The 18,250-nt window shown below is 44.3% G+C and overlaps 1 protein-coding gene across 1 annotated transcript; it reads right to left on the bottom strand.

Moving 5' to 3' along the window:
* Nucleotides 1-6,859: 6,859 nt before the first annotated feature.
* On the bottom strand, nt 6,860-7,627 carry LOC149340433 (atrial natriuretic peptide receptor 3). Its single transcript, XM_089551127.1, has one exon. It carries the CDS (start codon nt 7,625-7,627, stop codon nt 6,860-6,862), a length of 768 nt encoding a protein of 255 aa, XP_089407253.1.
* Between the last annotated feature and the right edge of the window lie 10,623 nt (nt 7,628-18,250).

Raw genomic sequence — 18,250 nt, forward strand, 5'->3', positions numbered from 1 at the left:
AGATTAACAGTACCTCTGGCTACTCACATCCAGGCATAACTGAGTTAAGCCACAGCCAATTTTTTTTTCGTGGCAACACTTTTTCTTGAGATCAGATTGTATTGCCGATGAGCCATGTAATGATTTCGCACTAAAATAGCTGGTCCACATTTGCGCGAGTAAATGATGTGAGTTCATTTGTAATGAAGCCGCCCAAAGGCGATCAACATGTCACTTCTAGTTCAGAAACGTCTCTGCACTCAGTGACGTTTCTTTGCTGCAGCAGTGCGTTTTCTTTATTGAAAATTAACCCCCCCCCCCCCCCCCCCTCCCTCACCCCACAGTCTTTAAATGCATTTCATCGGTACGCAATATTTGACGCGTGTTTGCGTGGTCTTCGGCGCATATCGCAGCGACACGCACACATATTGTTCTGAAGTCTATTAAGGAATTTCACTACGGGTCTGATTTGCTGGAAACCTGGAAAAAATTATGCATAGTGTGTGCACGCAAGTGCTTGTTTTGGACACATGCGCTTTCCTTGAGTCGTTTTCTTCATTCAAATGTCTGACCACTTCTTTGTAACTTTCGGTCCACACTTGTGCGTCAATTATGCGCGTCAAGTTAGGGCTGCATGCGAAGCCGGAACACTAGCACAAGCACTTTTGCGTCTGGCGGCTTATCAAGCTTCCGTCAAACAAAGTTCTTCTTTCTTTTCTGCGTGGACCCCAGCAGACAGTACGGGATTTGGATCAACGTTTCAACGTTATTCTGTCGAACGTGCGTAACAAACTAAGAAAAGTTTCAATATGTACTTTGCGATCATATTCCCGTCCTAGCTGACGCTATCAAGCCGGTTAGAATGGTCAGCATGTCCCGGAACAGGAATAAAACCTTGGTTTGGGATAGCCGGCTGAAGTTTAGGTCAAAAAAGAGACAAGGATGACCCATAACACGGCTCCAGTCCCGTATACTTCTGCGTCGTCCTTACTTATTTTTTTTTTCGCTTTGTTACTAAAGGAGTTTGAGAGCCGGCGCCGGAAGCCCCACGGAAAACAGCAAGATGGATGATAAGACAAAGGAGTCATGTATACACCCAGCCTTCCTTTTATAATCATTTTCTTTCATTGTGCATGTAGCGCCGTAGCTAGTTGGTAGAGCACCAGGCTCGAAATTCGGAGGTCGTGTGTTAGGATCCCACTGGCGACGTGTGGTTGTTTTTTCTTATGCCTTCTTATCAATTATCTTTGAACTATGAAATACTAACCCTTAATTTCCTAGAAATCAACACTACAAATTGATAAAAAAACATCGTCTATGCTCCTAGGTTTCGGTAACAGTTGGCTTCCGTCACGTACGAGTCTACACACTGATCGAAACCTTCAATTCTTTTTTATTCGAAGAGCCGCCACCCCTACTTACTTTTTTTCTTTTCTACTAATTTAAATTGCATTTCCACAGCTAGATGTACCTGTGAACTTGGAGTAGGGCAAATTTCCAGCAAGCCCAGTATAGTAAGTATACTCTTGGCTTCACTAAACATATTCGTCAGTCGGTTCAAAAAGAAAAAAAAACATGGGAAAGGCTTTAAATCAAGAGCTACAGTGTCCACAGCTTTTTATTAGTCCTTCTCTAAACAAAGGAATAAAAGTTTCCGCACTTCAGATATTGGTTGCAAATAGTGCTTTTTCTGCCCTATTTCGTAGAGCCTTATTTGTCAGTATCTCAAGGCTACAATTCTTTAATTCACAAAGAACCGGCATCTTCTGAACAGCATAGTAATTTATAAAGTTTAGGCTTCGTACAAGAGCTTTACATTGCATTCTACCATTAAAAGAAAATTATTCCTGTTAGTAAACATTGCTAGCGTAGCGGAAAAAAATCTTGTCTAGTTGTTTGATTAAGCGTATCACATAAACGCAAAACCGCAACCAAAATGTGGATACGAGTAGGCGTAATTTCGTTGAAAACAATGCACGGCACAGGAAGCGTAGCATTTTCTTGTAAAAACACGAACCGCGGAAAAGCAGTCTGCAAACTCAGCTTTGAACACAAGCTGTGTAAACGAAAAAATTTTGTTTAGGAACCACTGTTACAGTTTTCAGATAAATAAAATAAGAACAGCCCTCACATTTAACCTCCTAAAAAATGCCCCACCAGTGTTTCTTTACGCAACTTTCCGGCAAAGAAGAAAAGCATAACTTCACCGATCATGGTATACATTCATGAAAATCTACTGCTAAAAAAATGATTCGAGTAATACTATGTGTTATGTAAACGGGTCCTTCATGATCGCCGGCGAGCTCAAAACGATATTTATAACGCTTATGGTTCTGAAAGTTTCGTCGGTGAGCATGTATACCTGAAAGAAAAGCAGGCACTGCATATCAAAAATTTCCGGTTGCTGCAAAGGCTCGATGTACGAAAAAGCCCACCACAAGTTCCATTTTGGCGAGTGTTATCTGACATTGCATATTCCATATGTGCCACAAAAAGCGCGCCATCGCTGTACAGTTGCAGTCTAAAACGCCGGTTTGATTTTATTCTATTCTGAAAAATCATCTTCTCTCCCTAGAGTATCGCGTTTTTTGGATGAGCATTTGAATACCTTCAAAACGTCTGCCATTCGCTTTCGTTCACAGTCCGCTTTTTTGAAGGGAAACTTATAATCACTTTTACTGTTCTCAGCATACCGCAAGATTTCATTTAAACTGAAAGGAAATGCTCCGCCAATACAACTAAACGGAAGGGAAAACATTTGTGCATTTTTAAGTGTTTGTATAGAAAACTTAAAAGACAAGCTTTTTTTCTTCGCTAGAAACAAGTACAAAAGGTAAACTCCACACATAAAATCGAAGGCTGGGAAGAACGCCGGTGGCTGACGCAAAATTTTCCACCATTCACTGCGCGCATAGGCGAAAGCAATGCGGCTCTCGTAAACAAACCTTCCGCACAAAATTGTATTGTTTATATCTTCTTGTGTGCTGTGGATGGCAGGGAGACAAATTAAAATTGTCTGAACTTTGAGCGAAGAGCAATATTCTGGGAATCACACGCAAAACTAATTTTTCTCTGATTTTTTTAATTTCATACGCACACGATAGACACCGTGCCTTTAATTTATGCTTAAGTTCCTGCTGTGAAATTTGCCATCCTAAGTTAACACCTTGCATTAGCTTGTGCTCCGGCAAGAAAAATATAAGGTACCGCAATCGTCACACCAAAACATGAGAGTCCAACAGAGGAGGACTTCTCGCTCCTCATAACCAAAGCATGACATAAATTAGTGTGATCAGATAAAAAAGAATTAAAAACAATAATGCTCAGCCCGCACAGCCTAAAATCCCGACGTGCGCGTCCGAAACATAACATACGTTAGAATTGCTAATGCAGTAAGGAAAAACGGTTCAAGTTTCTTATTCATTCTACAAAGAGCTTTGTATTACCTCTGAATGCGCCTTAAAGCAATATTGTCCATAGTGAAACAAGACTATATCAAATGGAAGGTTCGTTATTGTGAGTAGTATTGAACGTTCGAATAAGTACAATAAATACTAGCACCTCACTCCCAAGTTTAACGCTAACTTCCTTCTAGATGGTGGCGGGACCTCACACTTTTAATTGCCAGAATATTTTCATTTTCAAAAATTACTTAATTGGGTGCATAATATAAGCCGCGTATATGACCTTTTTTCACATTTATCGTAGGTAAAACCTGCATTCACTGCCAAAAAGATTTCCCGTTCAGTTGAAAAGCGAGAGTAACCGTTACAATACTACTTCTTTCGTTCCAAAAAATATAAAATCTCACTTCGCCATTTTGTTCATTCCCTGAGAATAACACTAATACCACTTGACAGAAGCCAACAGCCACAGAAACCAAGGGGGCACAGGGGATTTTTTTTTTTTTGAAGTTATTTATTTTGTGGTGTTGATCCATTTAGAATATTACTGAATATGTTATCGTTTTAAAGATAACTGATTAGAAAAGCAGAAGAAAAAACAACCACCTGCCGCCGGTGGGATCCGAACCCACGACCTCCGAATTACGCGTCCGGTGCTCTACCTCTGAGCTACGGCGACGGCTGTCAATTCTTCTGCTTTCGGGGGTATTTATGTTTACAAGTAACCTAACCTTGAGAGTGTTCATCAGCGCCACCCACGTTCATAAGCGGCGGACGTAGAACGTCCTGAGTTACCGCAGGTGTGACGTAGAACGTCATCGAACGGAGAGGGTGGAAGCTGCGTGAGAACCCTACTTATGCTTCCTAAGGCGTCAAGGCTGCCAGAATCGAGGCCCTCGCTAAGCAATTGAGCAAACAAGGGAAGGGGATGAGGGGTTCGTTATAAATATGACAGAGGCCAACAGCCACAGAAACCAAGGGGCACAGGGGATTTTTTTTTTTTGAAGTTATTTATTTTGTGGTGTTGACCCATTTAGAATATTACTGAATATGTTATCGTTTTAAAGATAACTGATTAGAAAAGCAGAAGAAAAAACAACCACCTGCCGCCGGTGGGATCCGAACCCACGACCTCCGAATTACGCGTCCGGTGCTCTACCTCTGAGCTACGGCGACGGCTGTCAATTCTTCTGCTTTCGGGGGTATTTATGTTTACAAGTAACCTAACCTTGAGAGTGTTCATCAGCGCCACCCACGTTCATAAGCGGCGGACGTAGAACGTCCTGAGTTACCGCAGGTGTGACGTAGAACGTCATCGAACGGAGAGGGTGGAAGCTGCGTGAGAACCCTTCTTATGCTTCCTAAGGCGTCAAGGCTGCCAGAATCGAGGCCCTCGCTAAGCAATTGAGCAAACAAGGGAAGGGGATGAGGGGCTCGTTATAAATATGACAGAAGCCAACAGCCACAGAAACCAAGGGGCACAGGGGATTTTTTTTTTTGAAGTTATTTATTTTGTGGTGTTGATCCATTTAGAATATTACTGAATATGTTATCGTTTTAAAGATAACTGATTAGAAAAGCAGAAGAAAAAACAACCACCTGCCGCCGGTGGGATCCGAACCCACGACCTCCGAATTACGCGTCCGGTGCTCTACCTCTGAGCTACGGCGACGGCTGTCAATTCTTCTGCTTTCGGGGGTATTTATGTTTATAAGTAACCTAACCTTGAGAGTGTTCATCAGCGCCACCCACGTTCATAAGCGGCGGACGTAGAACGTCCTGAGTTACCGCAGGTGTGACGTAGAACGTCATCGAACGGAGAGGGTGGAAGCTGCGTGAGAACCCTTCTTATGCTTCCTAAGGCGTCAAGGCTGCCAGAATCGAGGTCCTCGCTAAGCAATTGAGCAAACAAGGGAAGGGGATGAGGGGCTCGTTATAAATATGACAGAAGCCAACAGCCACAGAAACCAAGGGGCACAGGGGATTTTTTTTTTTTTTTGAAGTTATTTATTTTGTGGTGTTGATCCATTTAGAATATTACTGAATATGTTATCGTTTTAAAGATAACTGATTAGAAAAGCAGAAGAAAAAACAACCACCTGCCGCCGGTGGGATCCGAACCCACGACCTCCGAATTACGCGTCCGGTGCTCTACCTCTGAGCTACGGCGACGGCTGTCAATTCTTCTGCTTTCGGGGGTATTTATGTTTACAAGTAACCTAACCTTGAGAGTGTTCATCAGCGCCACCCACGTTCATAAGCGGCGGACGTAGAATACCACTTAGCCAGTCATGCTCACTAAGGCCCAGGGGTTTTTCAAAGCAGTGCCTTGTACGGGTACAACAAGCACCTTCATTTTCTCTTTCACTTCGCAAATTCACGCAGACCGGTTGATATTTCTAACCATGGTTTCTATTTTGTGTGCACTGTACCTTCGCTGCAGAACACCGAGGATGGAAAAAACTATACATAATATCATCAGAATGGGAATCCTTCGTTCCCCTCCAGCTTCAAATTCATCCGAGTCATTTCAAGAAAAATCATAGCTCAGTGGCTGATTAATTCACTACAGGATTCACTAACTTCTCAAAATTCGCTCACGATGCCAATTGACGGAAAGAGATAGGCGAAACAAACTAAGCACAAGCTTACATATTTCTCAAAAGATTTTTTTTTTTTTTAATGTGAGCTCGATATTTTGCGAATGCGGCTAAAGTCGCGCTTTGAAGCCAAAGTGGCCGGTTCTGTAAAGCTACTTTCTTCAACGAGACAGTTCCACGACAGTTTGCTACACGCGTACAGTAGGTTTTGTATTGAAGAAACTGCAATATATGTAATATATTTAAGAATATTCGAGATGTCGCTTCACGCGGCATGACTCAGTGAAGAGTATGGTAAACTGGAAAGGCAGAAAGACGCTCTGAAAAAGGCTGCGTAGAATGTCAGTTATTGCTAAATGAATGTTTCGTTGAGCTATAATTCCATGTAGCAGTGTTTTTTGTAGCAGTGCGGCATCTTAGAGGGATTTTATTTTATTATGCCAGCCTATACGTCCATATTTCGCATAACTGTGTGTGGGTTTACGCTATTCGAGTTTTACGCAATTCGCGGAAAAGCGGGAAAGATGCGAAATTATTTGTTTAAAAAATTGAGGAGTTTACAGTAAATCTTGAAATCAAGTGCTCCTGTTTCCAAATTGCTCATACAGGAACCGCCAGAGCACTCGCAAACAAATGATGGTAAAGAACAGCGTCAGGTATTCTGCTACTAGATTAAACTTTCAAATAAAACTTAGTGGTCGTTATAAGAAACCATCGCGGATGGTAACATAGCTTTGAGATTTTTTGCATTATATATTTTCTTTCGCAAACCTATACTACTACTTTGTATTAGAGATAGGAAAAAGTACAAATAAAAATAAAACTATTCAGCACAAGCGCTATACTACAACGTGCGCGTCGAAAGAAAAGGATAAACTACGTCCACTCACTGGACCACTTCGTAGAAGCTGCCTTAGCCAGTTGTTGCTTGAGCGGTGTCCTCTTGTCCAACTTGACTCCGTCGAACTCGAAGTTGTCCGACGAGTTGCGTAAGAGCTGAGCCATGGCCTTCGCCCACAGAAAGCAGTAGTCATCCCCGTGCGACTCCCTGCGGGCTTCCGATTCGAACAGGATCAACATACGGCGCCAGCCAAAGCGGCGACACAGACCCAGGAAACCTTGGCACAGTCCCGAAAAAGACAAGCCGGCTCGTGTCATGAGGTAGTACTCGCTTCCCTCGTGAAGTTTGTCCCAGAAGTCGTAGGCAAGCGCACCAGCGGTGACCATGGGCAGCCTCCAGAACTTTAGCAGGCGGGCCACCGAAGCGGCCGCATAGTCGCACGCGGGGCCCACGAAGACGTGCGCTGCGCCGCGGGCGTGATCCCTGACAGCGTGCATCGTGGCCAGAGGGGACTGGCATCCGGAGTCCCGATACGTCACGCGGAACTGCCACCCGAACTCGCGACCCGCACGCGCCACGGCCAGCTCGACGGCGGGACGCACGCGCGCCAGCGAGAACAGGTACGACGAGTTCTCCGGCAAGAGTACAGACATGCGAACGGTGTCGTTCCAGGAGTTCTCATCCGGCGGCTGGGGCGCGGAGTCGTCGCCGTCGTCATCGTCGCCTGCTAGCAGGAGCACGCCGCCCGCGAGGGCGCAGCAGCAGAGCAGGGCGCCAGCACCGAGCGGCCCGCGCCGTGGCATGCTGGATTGCCTTCTGGAGGAGGGAGGGCCTCTCCCTACGCGCGACGTCGAGGCGCGCGCGCTTTCGGGACGCGTGGAGCGCCGCCGCTTGTGTGGAGGAAAAAGCGGCGCATGCGCTCGCTCCTGAGCGGGTCAGACGTGGGCCAGCACTTTCGCGGTCGAGGCGCGCTCGCCTTGGCTGCTGCGGCCGTCAGCAGCTCGGCATAGAACGGGATCGGTCAGCGTAGTAGGCGCGTAATCCATTCAGAAACGTCGATGTGGAGCGAGACTACTGCTGCGGCCTATGGGGAATCCAATAGACTAGCTGGAGCGATAAGTTTCTCTAGCTATATACGTAAGCAAAATAAAACGCTCAAGCAAAAATGAGGGAATATGAACGGTAAAAGAATAGTTTCCTTCCTTTGACCTGCTTCTTTGGTCGGGAGAATCGGGTTTCTTGCGTTTAACTGAGCACATGGTTAGCTCAGAACGGTTCCAAGAGGTTGGGGGATTTTCGTGTTGTTGATTCCATTCCACTAACATAACTCGCAGTGAGCGTGTTGGAGCCGTCTTGGAATTGCATGCATAAGTATAAATGTAATGCAACAGGAGAAAGCCGACGGGCAAAGCTAGGACATTCGTACCACGTCCATACCTTCTTGCTTGGTTCCTTTCGTTTTTTTTTTATGTGTTGCATTGTATCTTGCAGACTTCTCGACAAAGTGACAACCAGTAAAGTTAACATTGTTCGCGTTCGCAGTGAATATATGAAGACGCCGGCCACAGAATCTACTGTGAAAACCAGTGACGCTTAACATTGTTCGCGTCCATAACGAGTGTAAAACATAACGAAGACTGCGGTCTCGAAGTAAAGAAAGAGCTACGTTCGGCATTGACACGGATTTTCGCTATAAAGTCAAGAAGGGTGGTCACATTAGAGTTACATGAGGTATTTATTCCAATGTGTTACAATATCAAGTGTCTGGCAGTGTGAAAGTGGTGGTGTCGAAGATAGTGATGGAAATCCCTCTTTGGTTCATTTAATTGAATCGAATCAAAAATTATCAGAAATAAATAATCGCAAACTCAGAAGGTAGTGAGGTAAATCAGGGCTAATTCTAGTTAGCAAGCCTTCGGTATAGGTGACATCTGTACCAGCTCATCTTTAATGTAACGAAATTAAATATACATGTGTCCGGTATTCATGTCTTGTTTCCCTTGACTAAAAATCGGGGTACATGCACTCTGCTTCATCCTTTTCTTGTCCCTCTCTGAACATCATCTTCTATTTGAAGTTTTTGTTCTTGTTCTTGCCTTTTCTGTTTCCTGTTAACGATAATACAAGCGCCGCCGCAAAGAAGCGCATTGAGAGAGGAGAAAAAAGAGTACGAAGTTACCTCACTCGCTTCGTGTTCGTGCACATCCGGATTAAACTGACAAAGCGTATGGAAAGGGATGCACCTTTTTCTACCTCCCTTATCCAGGCGTGTCAGATCATTCACTCGATGTGACTGCCCAGAAGCCCCAAACATTTACGCGCTTACCTTTGCCTGCCGGTCTTGAGCTCTGCGATCAATGGGCCGCGATGACGGACGGCGTCGGGCGCCTCTTTCGTTCTTCCCAACGCTTCCTTCTTGCTCGCGCCGTGTTTCCCAATCGGGAAGTCAATATGGATATCGGGTCCCTTCATGCGTGCCACGTCGGTGGAAAGCCTCTTACAGCGATGCTGAACGCGCTCATCCCTCTTCTTACGCACCCTGCCCGAGCCAGCTGCAATCGCTCATATGCCTTCCGGCCTTGCGTTCCGCCTTCAGCACCACCTGTCATGCTCTTTCTCCGCCAAGGCGGAACAGCGGCGCCCAGGTTGCGGCTCCGAGCCTCGAGACGCACAGGAACAGATAAATGTTCCCTAACCGTGTATTCTTTAGTGGCAAGAAATGCCCAAAGCGGTCGATGATTCTGGGTGCACGTGAGTTGGCGTGGCAGAACGTAAGGAAAAAATTACCAAAGGGAATTGGGATTTGCGCTAACCACTTCGTCCATTTCCTTTATGCGACTTAAAGACTGCTTAGAGCAAGCATTGAGCGGTGCAGGGCGTATTATCAACCTTGGACGATGTGCTTAGCGTCACATAATCCGGATATCTTGTGTTCGCACAAAAGTGGACTAATTGATATCTGGATCTACGGGCTCATACATGCTCATTGTAACCCGCTAGCGATTCAGACAACGTCAGGGAATCGTAACAATTGCTTCTTAAGAAGGCGTCCTTCAGTCGTAAATTTCCGCTGAGCCACAGCGGAAGTTCCTCGTGTTTTATGCGTAGTCTAGTTCTCCATTAGAGGCTGCAACCCAGTCGAGCTATGTGGTGAAATAAGAAACCTGAGCTCGAAGGTCAGATTAGGGGTGCAAGGAGAGACCAGACTTGAAGATTGAAGAGGCTTTCTCTCGCACTTAACTTCACAAGTATGTGCGATACTTCGAAGTGCAATGAAAGTGTAATGAGCTCATTGGCAACAGCTGTTTTTCTTCATGCCGCACGTGTAGTTTTTGAGCCCGCATTACATTCACAAATCTGTTATATCTATTTCATGAAGCCGTAAATCTTAATAATTTCAAATCAAACGGCGCTTGTAGGCTTATAAGAACTAGCCAAAGCTGCAGTAGCATTAACTGATCCGTTAGTGGAGCGTATTTGTCTTAACAAGGACTTCATGATTTCTAACATCAGAAATGTGGTGTTTGTTCTATAGAACGTGAGCCAATATACAAGGCATTGAAGCGCAAAAGTTTAGTGACTTGTGAATGAAAATACTACCATTATGTTAGCATTACTACCGGGAATACCAAATTTTGAAATGAATAGTAAACACCAATTTTCAATGATTACGCATACCGCATAGGCTTCTCTTAGCTTATAGATGCGTGGTTTCTTTTTTTCTTGACGACATCAGTTCGCAACATGTAGACGACTATAAACTAGGCACTACTTTTCACGTAGAAGTATTCACGATACCAATCGCGCAATGTATGTTAGCGCCCAGTAACTAAAGAAAGTGTTTCACTTCACGGTTTCAGTTCACTAGAGATATTACCGTATACTCCTTCATTTTTGAGCACAAAACAAAGGCGACTTTAGTCAGAAAGTGTGAGGACTGCTCAGTGTTTCCCTTACTTCAGGATTTTTTGAGATATGCCCCACGAAGGCTTATTCTTAAGCAGTTTCATCAATGACAAGTGTATAAATCAAGCAACTAATACAAAATGTCTACAAGTGTAGCAGGTCGGCTTAAATTTTTCTGTGCGGTGCTAAAAATATTTTTGTTTGTTTAGGAATGGGTAATGAGTACCAATTAAAAGTTGGGCGTCGTTTACATAACCTCGAAGCTATGGTGGACTTACCGACGAGAAACTTGATTTGTTTAAAAACAGCGACAGCTGTTTATTAGTTTCTGCATTTCACGCTCAGGCTTATCGAGACTATTGCTGCAATTAGAAAAACGTATTCAAGCGCACACAAACCAGCTGTGTGCTCAACCAAACAAAAAATATTCCCGTAAGTAAATACTTCTCTGCTACGCTCTTTTCACCCCTATATTAATTTAATCCTTTCTCCCATCTGTCTAGTTAAGGGCATAAAACTATACAAGAGACCGTCTTTCTTTACTCTCCTTCCTATGTCTCTTTCTCTTCTGTTTCTAAATTGCCCAATGCTAGCTGTCATCGCTCAGGAACCGAAGCAAGAGCGCAATGCGCAACGCGGAAGAGCAAACTGGCCTCCGGTTACTCAACCAGATGTTTTTGAAGAGGAAATCGGCATTTGCTTGGCTATTTTCCATCCGTGAATATCATAAGCCAATAAATACTGAGTTTATCATATCTCCGCCCTTTCATCATTATGCTCAGTGAATAACGAAGCTTTTTCTCAACCTTTAATTTCTACACTCATGCTTTTTCTCCTTGCGGCTAGCTTCTTACAGAACTTGAGATTTATCCGCAAAAAACCTACGGCTGCATTCATAGATGTTGCAACTCCTGTCTTTGCTTTTACATCTCTTTGCAATTCTTTTGTGATTGCCCAGGCAATCACAGAAGGAGTATCATCTATTTCCTATATGCTAATGCACGGCACGCCTAAGATGGATTGAGCTAGTGTGCCTCCAAGAACGAGAGGAGTTTCAACATTGTTCCGCATCGGAGCAGTCAAATTGAAACAGCAAGAAAATCTTGAAAATCAAAAGCGGAACATAGCGAAAGGTTGTTCGTATACGTCACTCACGCTACTAATTCTCGAAAGATTCGTGCGGCAGGCAAGTAAGCAACAGCCAAAAGTTCGCTGAAAGTGGGGTACTTGATGTATGCAACAAACGAGAATGCAGAAAAAGTAGCACCCTACGCAAGACACCCACAGCAAGGAAACAGCGTTTTCAGGTTGACGGGTAGGGTGGAACAAAAAAAATGTACTCAAGATTGGAGGTGGCTGCAATGAAAGAGCCCATTCGATGGGTGGGGCTATAGGAGAAGGCCGCAAACTACGACGGATGGGAGAAGTATATACAAAAGCAGACCGGATCACTCGAACACGGCTTTTACGTTCTTCCATGGAGAAAGCAACAAGCCCGCACAGGAAACAAAAGCGCACGGAAGCAGTCAAGGAAAGAGCCGAGTGTGTGGGCCTGTTCCTGTCACGTTCGAAGGCGCAGAATGCATTTTACCTGAGAATAGAGGCGAAAACAATCTGAAGGCAGCACTTGCATCTAGCTCGCCAAGATGCCAACAAGAACATGCGTTTAAATTCTTTGTTTCTCATTTAGGATGGAACGTTAAGCGAACAAAATTTTAAATAACACATTTGTTTTATGGGATGCATTTTCAAATATTTTAGTCAGTTTAGGCAATGTCAAACTTGCACAACGTTATTTTAATATTTACGCCTCAATTGAAGGGATAAAAGGGCCAAAATTTGTTCGGAGGACTTGCTAATCATATGAATGAATGGATCCTACGGAGATGTTAGTTGGTAGCCCTCAGTGTGGCATGCCTTTGCATAAATGTACTTTATGTCACGGTGCATCCCTTCGTCTTTGAGTAAAACTACTAGCAGTAGTTATGGGTTGAAACCTTTACACACGGATTCCTTGCCCAACGTCCGGTTTAGTTCAAAGGAATGCGCTAGCACTTCAATTGCCGTAATTTGCTGTATTCAGTCCGGTTAAGGGCCCCCTTTGTTTTCACTAGGCAAGGGCACCTTTGCGAGGGCACCAGCAAACGAACGGCTAAGGCGGTTGTCTTAGCGACGATTGTAGTCTTGCCACGTCAGCTCCGTCTAATAAGCGAGAATGCGTGCTACACGCAGGCTACATCTCCGCGCGCATCATGTCTCCCCCTAACAGCTGATCAAGCGTTGTTCTCCTGCAAATATCAGACTTCCAATATCTTAGCGCTGGATACGAAGCACGGTTCGCCGCAGGTTAACCGGTCCCCGAACGGCACCGGCGTCGCCCTTGAGCCTGAAAAGAACAACTCATGTTTTCATCTCCGGCTTGCGTCTCTTAGCAACTCCGGACAATGTTCCGCAAAAGGTGCTTTGCAACGCTGCGCAGCATAAACACAAGATGGATGCCCTATCAGGGTCTAGGGCCCGACAGCTGCATAGAGGTACCCTAGGTTCACGTAGTGTTCCGGTATATGATCCCGCAGAGAGCAGAGTTGTGCGAAGGTTGCCCATTGTGCTCCAAGCTCTGCCGGACAGCCGCTCCTTGTGCGGCAGGAGCTATAATTACGAAATCGCCTGTGGTGTTCGGTACTTAGCTCGTTATTCTTAGGCCACAAAATTACCTCATTTAACGATCGAAATCTGCACTGGAACTTGGGAAGCGCACCCTGCCCCTAAAAGAGAGTGCAGTATAAGACAGACTAAACCCCTTTTACTGTCATATAGCCTAATTCTTGTTGAGATGCAAGCAGACACAACGTGAGATAATAATTGTCACCATCATGCACTTAATTATATAAATATAATTAATTATATAAGTATAAACTACGGGGCAGTGGTATTCCTACACAATTTCATTCGGTACAATTTTCCTAGCACGCTCGTGTTTCGAGACATTCGTGTCCAAACTTTCAGCTCGATCCACGTAATTGCGCGTAAAGGTGGTGGCTCAGATCATCATTGCGCTTTGTCTCCTTGGCTGTGTAACTGATCTGCACAAGTGCATTTCATACACCACTCAGTGCCTAATTTTAAAGAATCAGTGAACCTTAATTTTCATCCTCCTGCGTAAATTAATATATAAGACCTGTTCTTAGTACCAAGACACCGCGGTGGCTCAGTGGTTATGGTGCTCGGCTACTGACCTGAAAGACGCAGGTTCGATCCCGGCAGCGGCGGTTGCATTTCGTCTCACCATCAGCCCGACTACACCCACTTCAGTACAAATGCCTGCACCATATCTCTCCCATCAGTCCTGTCCTGTGCCAGCTGCGGCCACCTTATCCCCGAAAACTACTTAATGTCATCTGCCCACCTAAATTTCTGCCGCCCCCTAATACGATTCCTTTCCCTTGGAATCCAGCCTGTTACCCTTAAGAACCATCACTTATCTTGCCTTCGCATTACGTGCCCAACCCAAGCCCATTTCTTCTTCTTGATTTCGACTATGATGTCATTAACTCTAGTTTGTTCCCTGACTCACTCTGCCCTCTTCTTATCTCTTAACGTTACACCTATCATTTTGCAGCGCTGTCCTTAAGTTGAACCATTTTCGTTAGCCTCCACGTTTCTGCCCCATAGGTAAGGTAAGGTAAGGTAAGGTAAGGTAAGGTAAGGTTAGGTAAGGTAAGGTAAGGTAAGGTAAGGTAAGGTAAGGTAAGGTAAGGTAAGGTAAGGTACCTGTAAGGTACATCTGTTATATACTTTTCTCTAGACGGATATTGGTAAAATGTCATTCATGATCAGAGAGAACCTGCCAAATGCGCTACAACCGATTGCTATTTTTCTAGTTATTTCACTCCAGTGATGTGGATCTGTGGTCACTACCTGCCCTAAGCAGACGTGTTTAGTTACTACTTCTAGAACCTCGCTACCAAATGTGAACGGGTGTTTCCTTCCGAGACTATTGAACATTAATTTGGTTTTCTGCATATTAAATTTTAGACCCACCATTCTACTCTGCCTGTTTAACTCATTGACCATGTACTGCTGTTCATCTCCTGAGTGACTTAGCAAGGCAATGTCATCAGCGAATCGCAGATTACAGAGGTCATCATCATCACCATCATCAGCCTGACTACACCCACTGCAGGGCAAAGGCCTCTCCCATGTCTCTGCAATTAACCCTGTCCTTTGCCAGTTGCGGCCACTCTATCCCCGCAAACGTACTTATCTCATCCGCCCACCTAACTTTCTGCCGTCCCCTGCTACGTTTGCCTTCTCTTGGAATCCACTCCGTTACCCTTAAGGACCAGTGGTTATCTTGCCTTCGCATTACATGCCGTGCCAAAGCCCATTTCTTCCTCTTGATTTCAACTAGGATATCATTAACCCGCGTTTGTTCCCTCACCCACTCCGCCCTCTTCCGATCTTTTAACGTTACACCTATCATTTTTCTTTCCATAGCTCGCTGCGTTGTCCTTAACGTAAGTTCAACCCTCTTTGTTAGCCTCCACGTTTCTGCCCCATAGGTGAGTACCGGTAAGATGCAGCTGTTGTGTACCTTTCTCTTAAGGGATATTGGCAAACTGCCATTCATGATCTGAGAGAACCTGCCATATATGCGCTCCACCCCATTCTGATTCTTCTAGATTACAGAGGTAATCCCCATTAGTCATCCCCAACTGTTCCCAATCCAGGCCTCTTAGTACCTCCTGTAAACAGGTGATTAATAGAATAGGCGAAAGTGTTTATCCCTGCCCGAGATCCTTTCTTATTATAATTTTATTGCTGACTTTATGGGGGACAATGGTAGCTGTCCAGTCATTATATATATCATCCAGTATTTTCACATAAGACGCTTGTACGCCCTGATTCCGCAATTCATGCATAACTCCTCCGGCTTCGAGTGTGTCAAATCCTTTCTCGTAATTAATGACTGCTATATACAAGGGTTGGTAATATTCTGCGCATTTCGCTGTCACCTGGTTGATAGTGGGAACAAGGTCTATGTTCGCATATCCTTTACGAAACTCTGTCTGATCATTTGGTTGATTAAAGTCCAAGGTTGTCCTGATACTATATGCGATCACCTTAGTAAATTCCTTGTAGGCAAGGGACAGTAAGCTGAGCAGTCTGCAATTTTTCAAGTCCTTGGCGTCTCCTTTCTTATGAATTAAGATAATGTTAGCGTTCTTCCAAGCTTCCGATCCGCTCGAGGTCAGAAGCCACTGCGTAAATAGGGTGTCTAGTTTTTCTAGCACTATCTGCCCTCGTCCTTCAACAGATCTGCTGCTACCTAATCCTCAATAGCTGCCTTCCCCCCTTTTCACTGCTCCCAAAGCTCTCTTTAGTTCCTCTTTCGCCACTGCCGGAATGTCCCAGTGCTGTGTACTATTGCCTCTCTCATTAACCTTCTGATTACATTGGCTACTATATAGATTTATGTAAAACTCCTCAGGTACTTTAGCTATCTTATCCTTATTGCTAACAGCTTTGCCATATTTGTCTCTTAACGAATACCTCTGGTTTTCTTTCCCTATACCTAGTTTCCACTTCACCGCTTTTAGACTACGTCCGTTTTTTAGAGCATGCTCGATTCTTTCCATATTAAACTTCCATACGTCGGCTACCTTTTGCTTAGTTTATAACTTAGATATTTCTGCGAGTTCTATTCTGTCTGTGTGATGTCAGTGCACGTTAAAGAACCCCAGGTGGTCGAAATTATCCGGAGCCTTCAGTACGGCATCCCTCATAGCCTCAGTTGCTTTGGAACGTTAAGCCCCGTAAACAAAACCAGACCAATGTTCTTAGTACCATATTTGATTGATTTCTGAACATTAGAAACCGGGCCTCATAACTCTTATTTCACTTGAATAAAGAACTAAAAATGATAAATACTACATGAATGCAATGCTTCATCCATCCATTTGTACTATGTCTAAGACACATATGTCAATCTTCTTATTTTAAGTTTTAACTAATCCCTGAGTGGCTGTGGGGTGGTGTGCCTAGAACTCAGTGAGCGGCAGTGCCATTTGGCCTTTTATGCAGTCGCACACTTCGGCTCTTGCGTCATCTCCTTCCAGGTTTTCTTCTTAGTTCATTACAAAGAAAAAATGGGAGAAAAAGGGCTCACCTCTCTGGATGCTCCTTTAAGCGGGTCAGCGTCCTCCTAACAGTAAAGTTTGCAAGGACCTCGGAACGAGTCATTGTCCCGTGAATATCGAGTTACGATTTCCCAACTCCGCGAATTGCACAACAAAGGTATCCTATTAACGTTAGCCATTGTGCATTAGCGAAAGACGCAAGAAATACTACAGTGAAGATTCACAGCTATTGATCAGCAAAGACTACACAAGAAGCATGATATGAACCTCCATAGCTTTTCTTTCTACGTATGGCTTTGTTGTCGATATGCTTTTGAAGCATTAGTCCCTTTGCAATTCTGCTTTCTTATTAAAGCTGCGTAAGCTCTTCGTCTTCTCATACTGCTGCAGTTTTATTATTTTGCTCATTTTTCGTTCTTGTTCCTTTACTTGTCCTGCCTTATCCTTTGCTTTGTTTCTGCACAACGAATACCGTTCTTTTTTTTTCTGAAAAGCTGTGTCATTTTCAGATGCTTTTACTAGGGTAGTTTTAAAAAAAGTCACGTGACGGTAAAGAGCCATGCAAAAGCGGCGCTGAAAGCTATTGAACGCCCTGTACACCTCTGCTCAGAAATTGTTCCGTTTATTTTCTTTGCGCTCACTTTCGGACACATTAAACTGGGGTCCAGAATAAAGTTAAAAGCACGTAGGACGGGTTATAGTAAAAGGAAAACTACTCTCTTTCTCGACGTGTGCCACATGGAAAAAGCTTCCTGAGAACACATACTTGAGAGACCACTTTGTAAGTTCGGCAACGCGGCTTCACCGTGGTAAAGCTTCCTGGGGATCAGCCTTCGCGCCCTGAAGGTGTTAAAAAGAGAATGTCGGTAGCTTTACTGACGTCTTCTTAATTCAAAAGGCCGAATAATATTTTTATGTTCGGGACAAAATCACGCGTTTTATGTTTTGTGGGTTTTGATAACAATTTCTGTTGCATCTAAATAGAAAGTAAGGAATTTCGATGAAAGCGGCAGAGGAGGATCGAACAGCTGTAGCTCTGCTGAAGGATAGCGCAAATACTGTGCATGGAAACGTTGAACCGTTGGGTACACGTCGGCTCCCGAGCTGAGAGAAATATAAGCAGTGACGACAGCATAGCAGTCATCCGCATGAAGGGGGAGGTGAAAAACTGTAAAAATTATAAACCGGGATAAGATTACGACAACGTTGTTCACGAGAAATAATCTAAGATGATCGCCAATCGGATCCCAGTAATGCTATGTTTTAATCAACCTAAATTAGCAGTCGGCTTTTTTTAACGCGTAAAGATTCGACAAGAAACTCGACAAGAGAGAGAGAGTCTTGCAATTTATAAAGCGCTGTAAAGGAATGTGCAAAATA

Source organism: Amblyomma mixtum, chromosome 6 (genome assembly GCF_055824585.1).
Source record: "Amblyomma mixtum isolate Tamu chromosome 6, ASM5582458v1, whole genome shotgun sequence".
Lineage (NCBI taxonomy): Eukaryota > Metazoa > Arthropoda > Arachnida > Ixodida > Ixodidae > Amblyomma > Amblyomma mixtum.

Excerpts from the sequence above, each read along its gene's own strand:
- LOC149340433 (XM_089551127.1), bottom strand. The coding sequence starts at position 7,627 with ATGCCACGGCGCGGGCCGCTCGGTGCTGGCGCCCTGCTCTGCTGCTGC.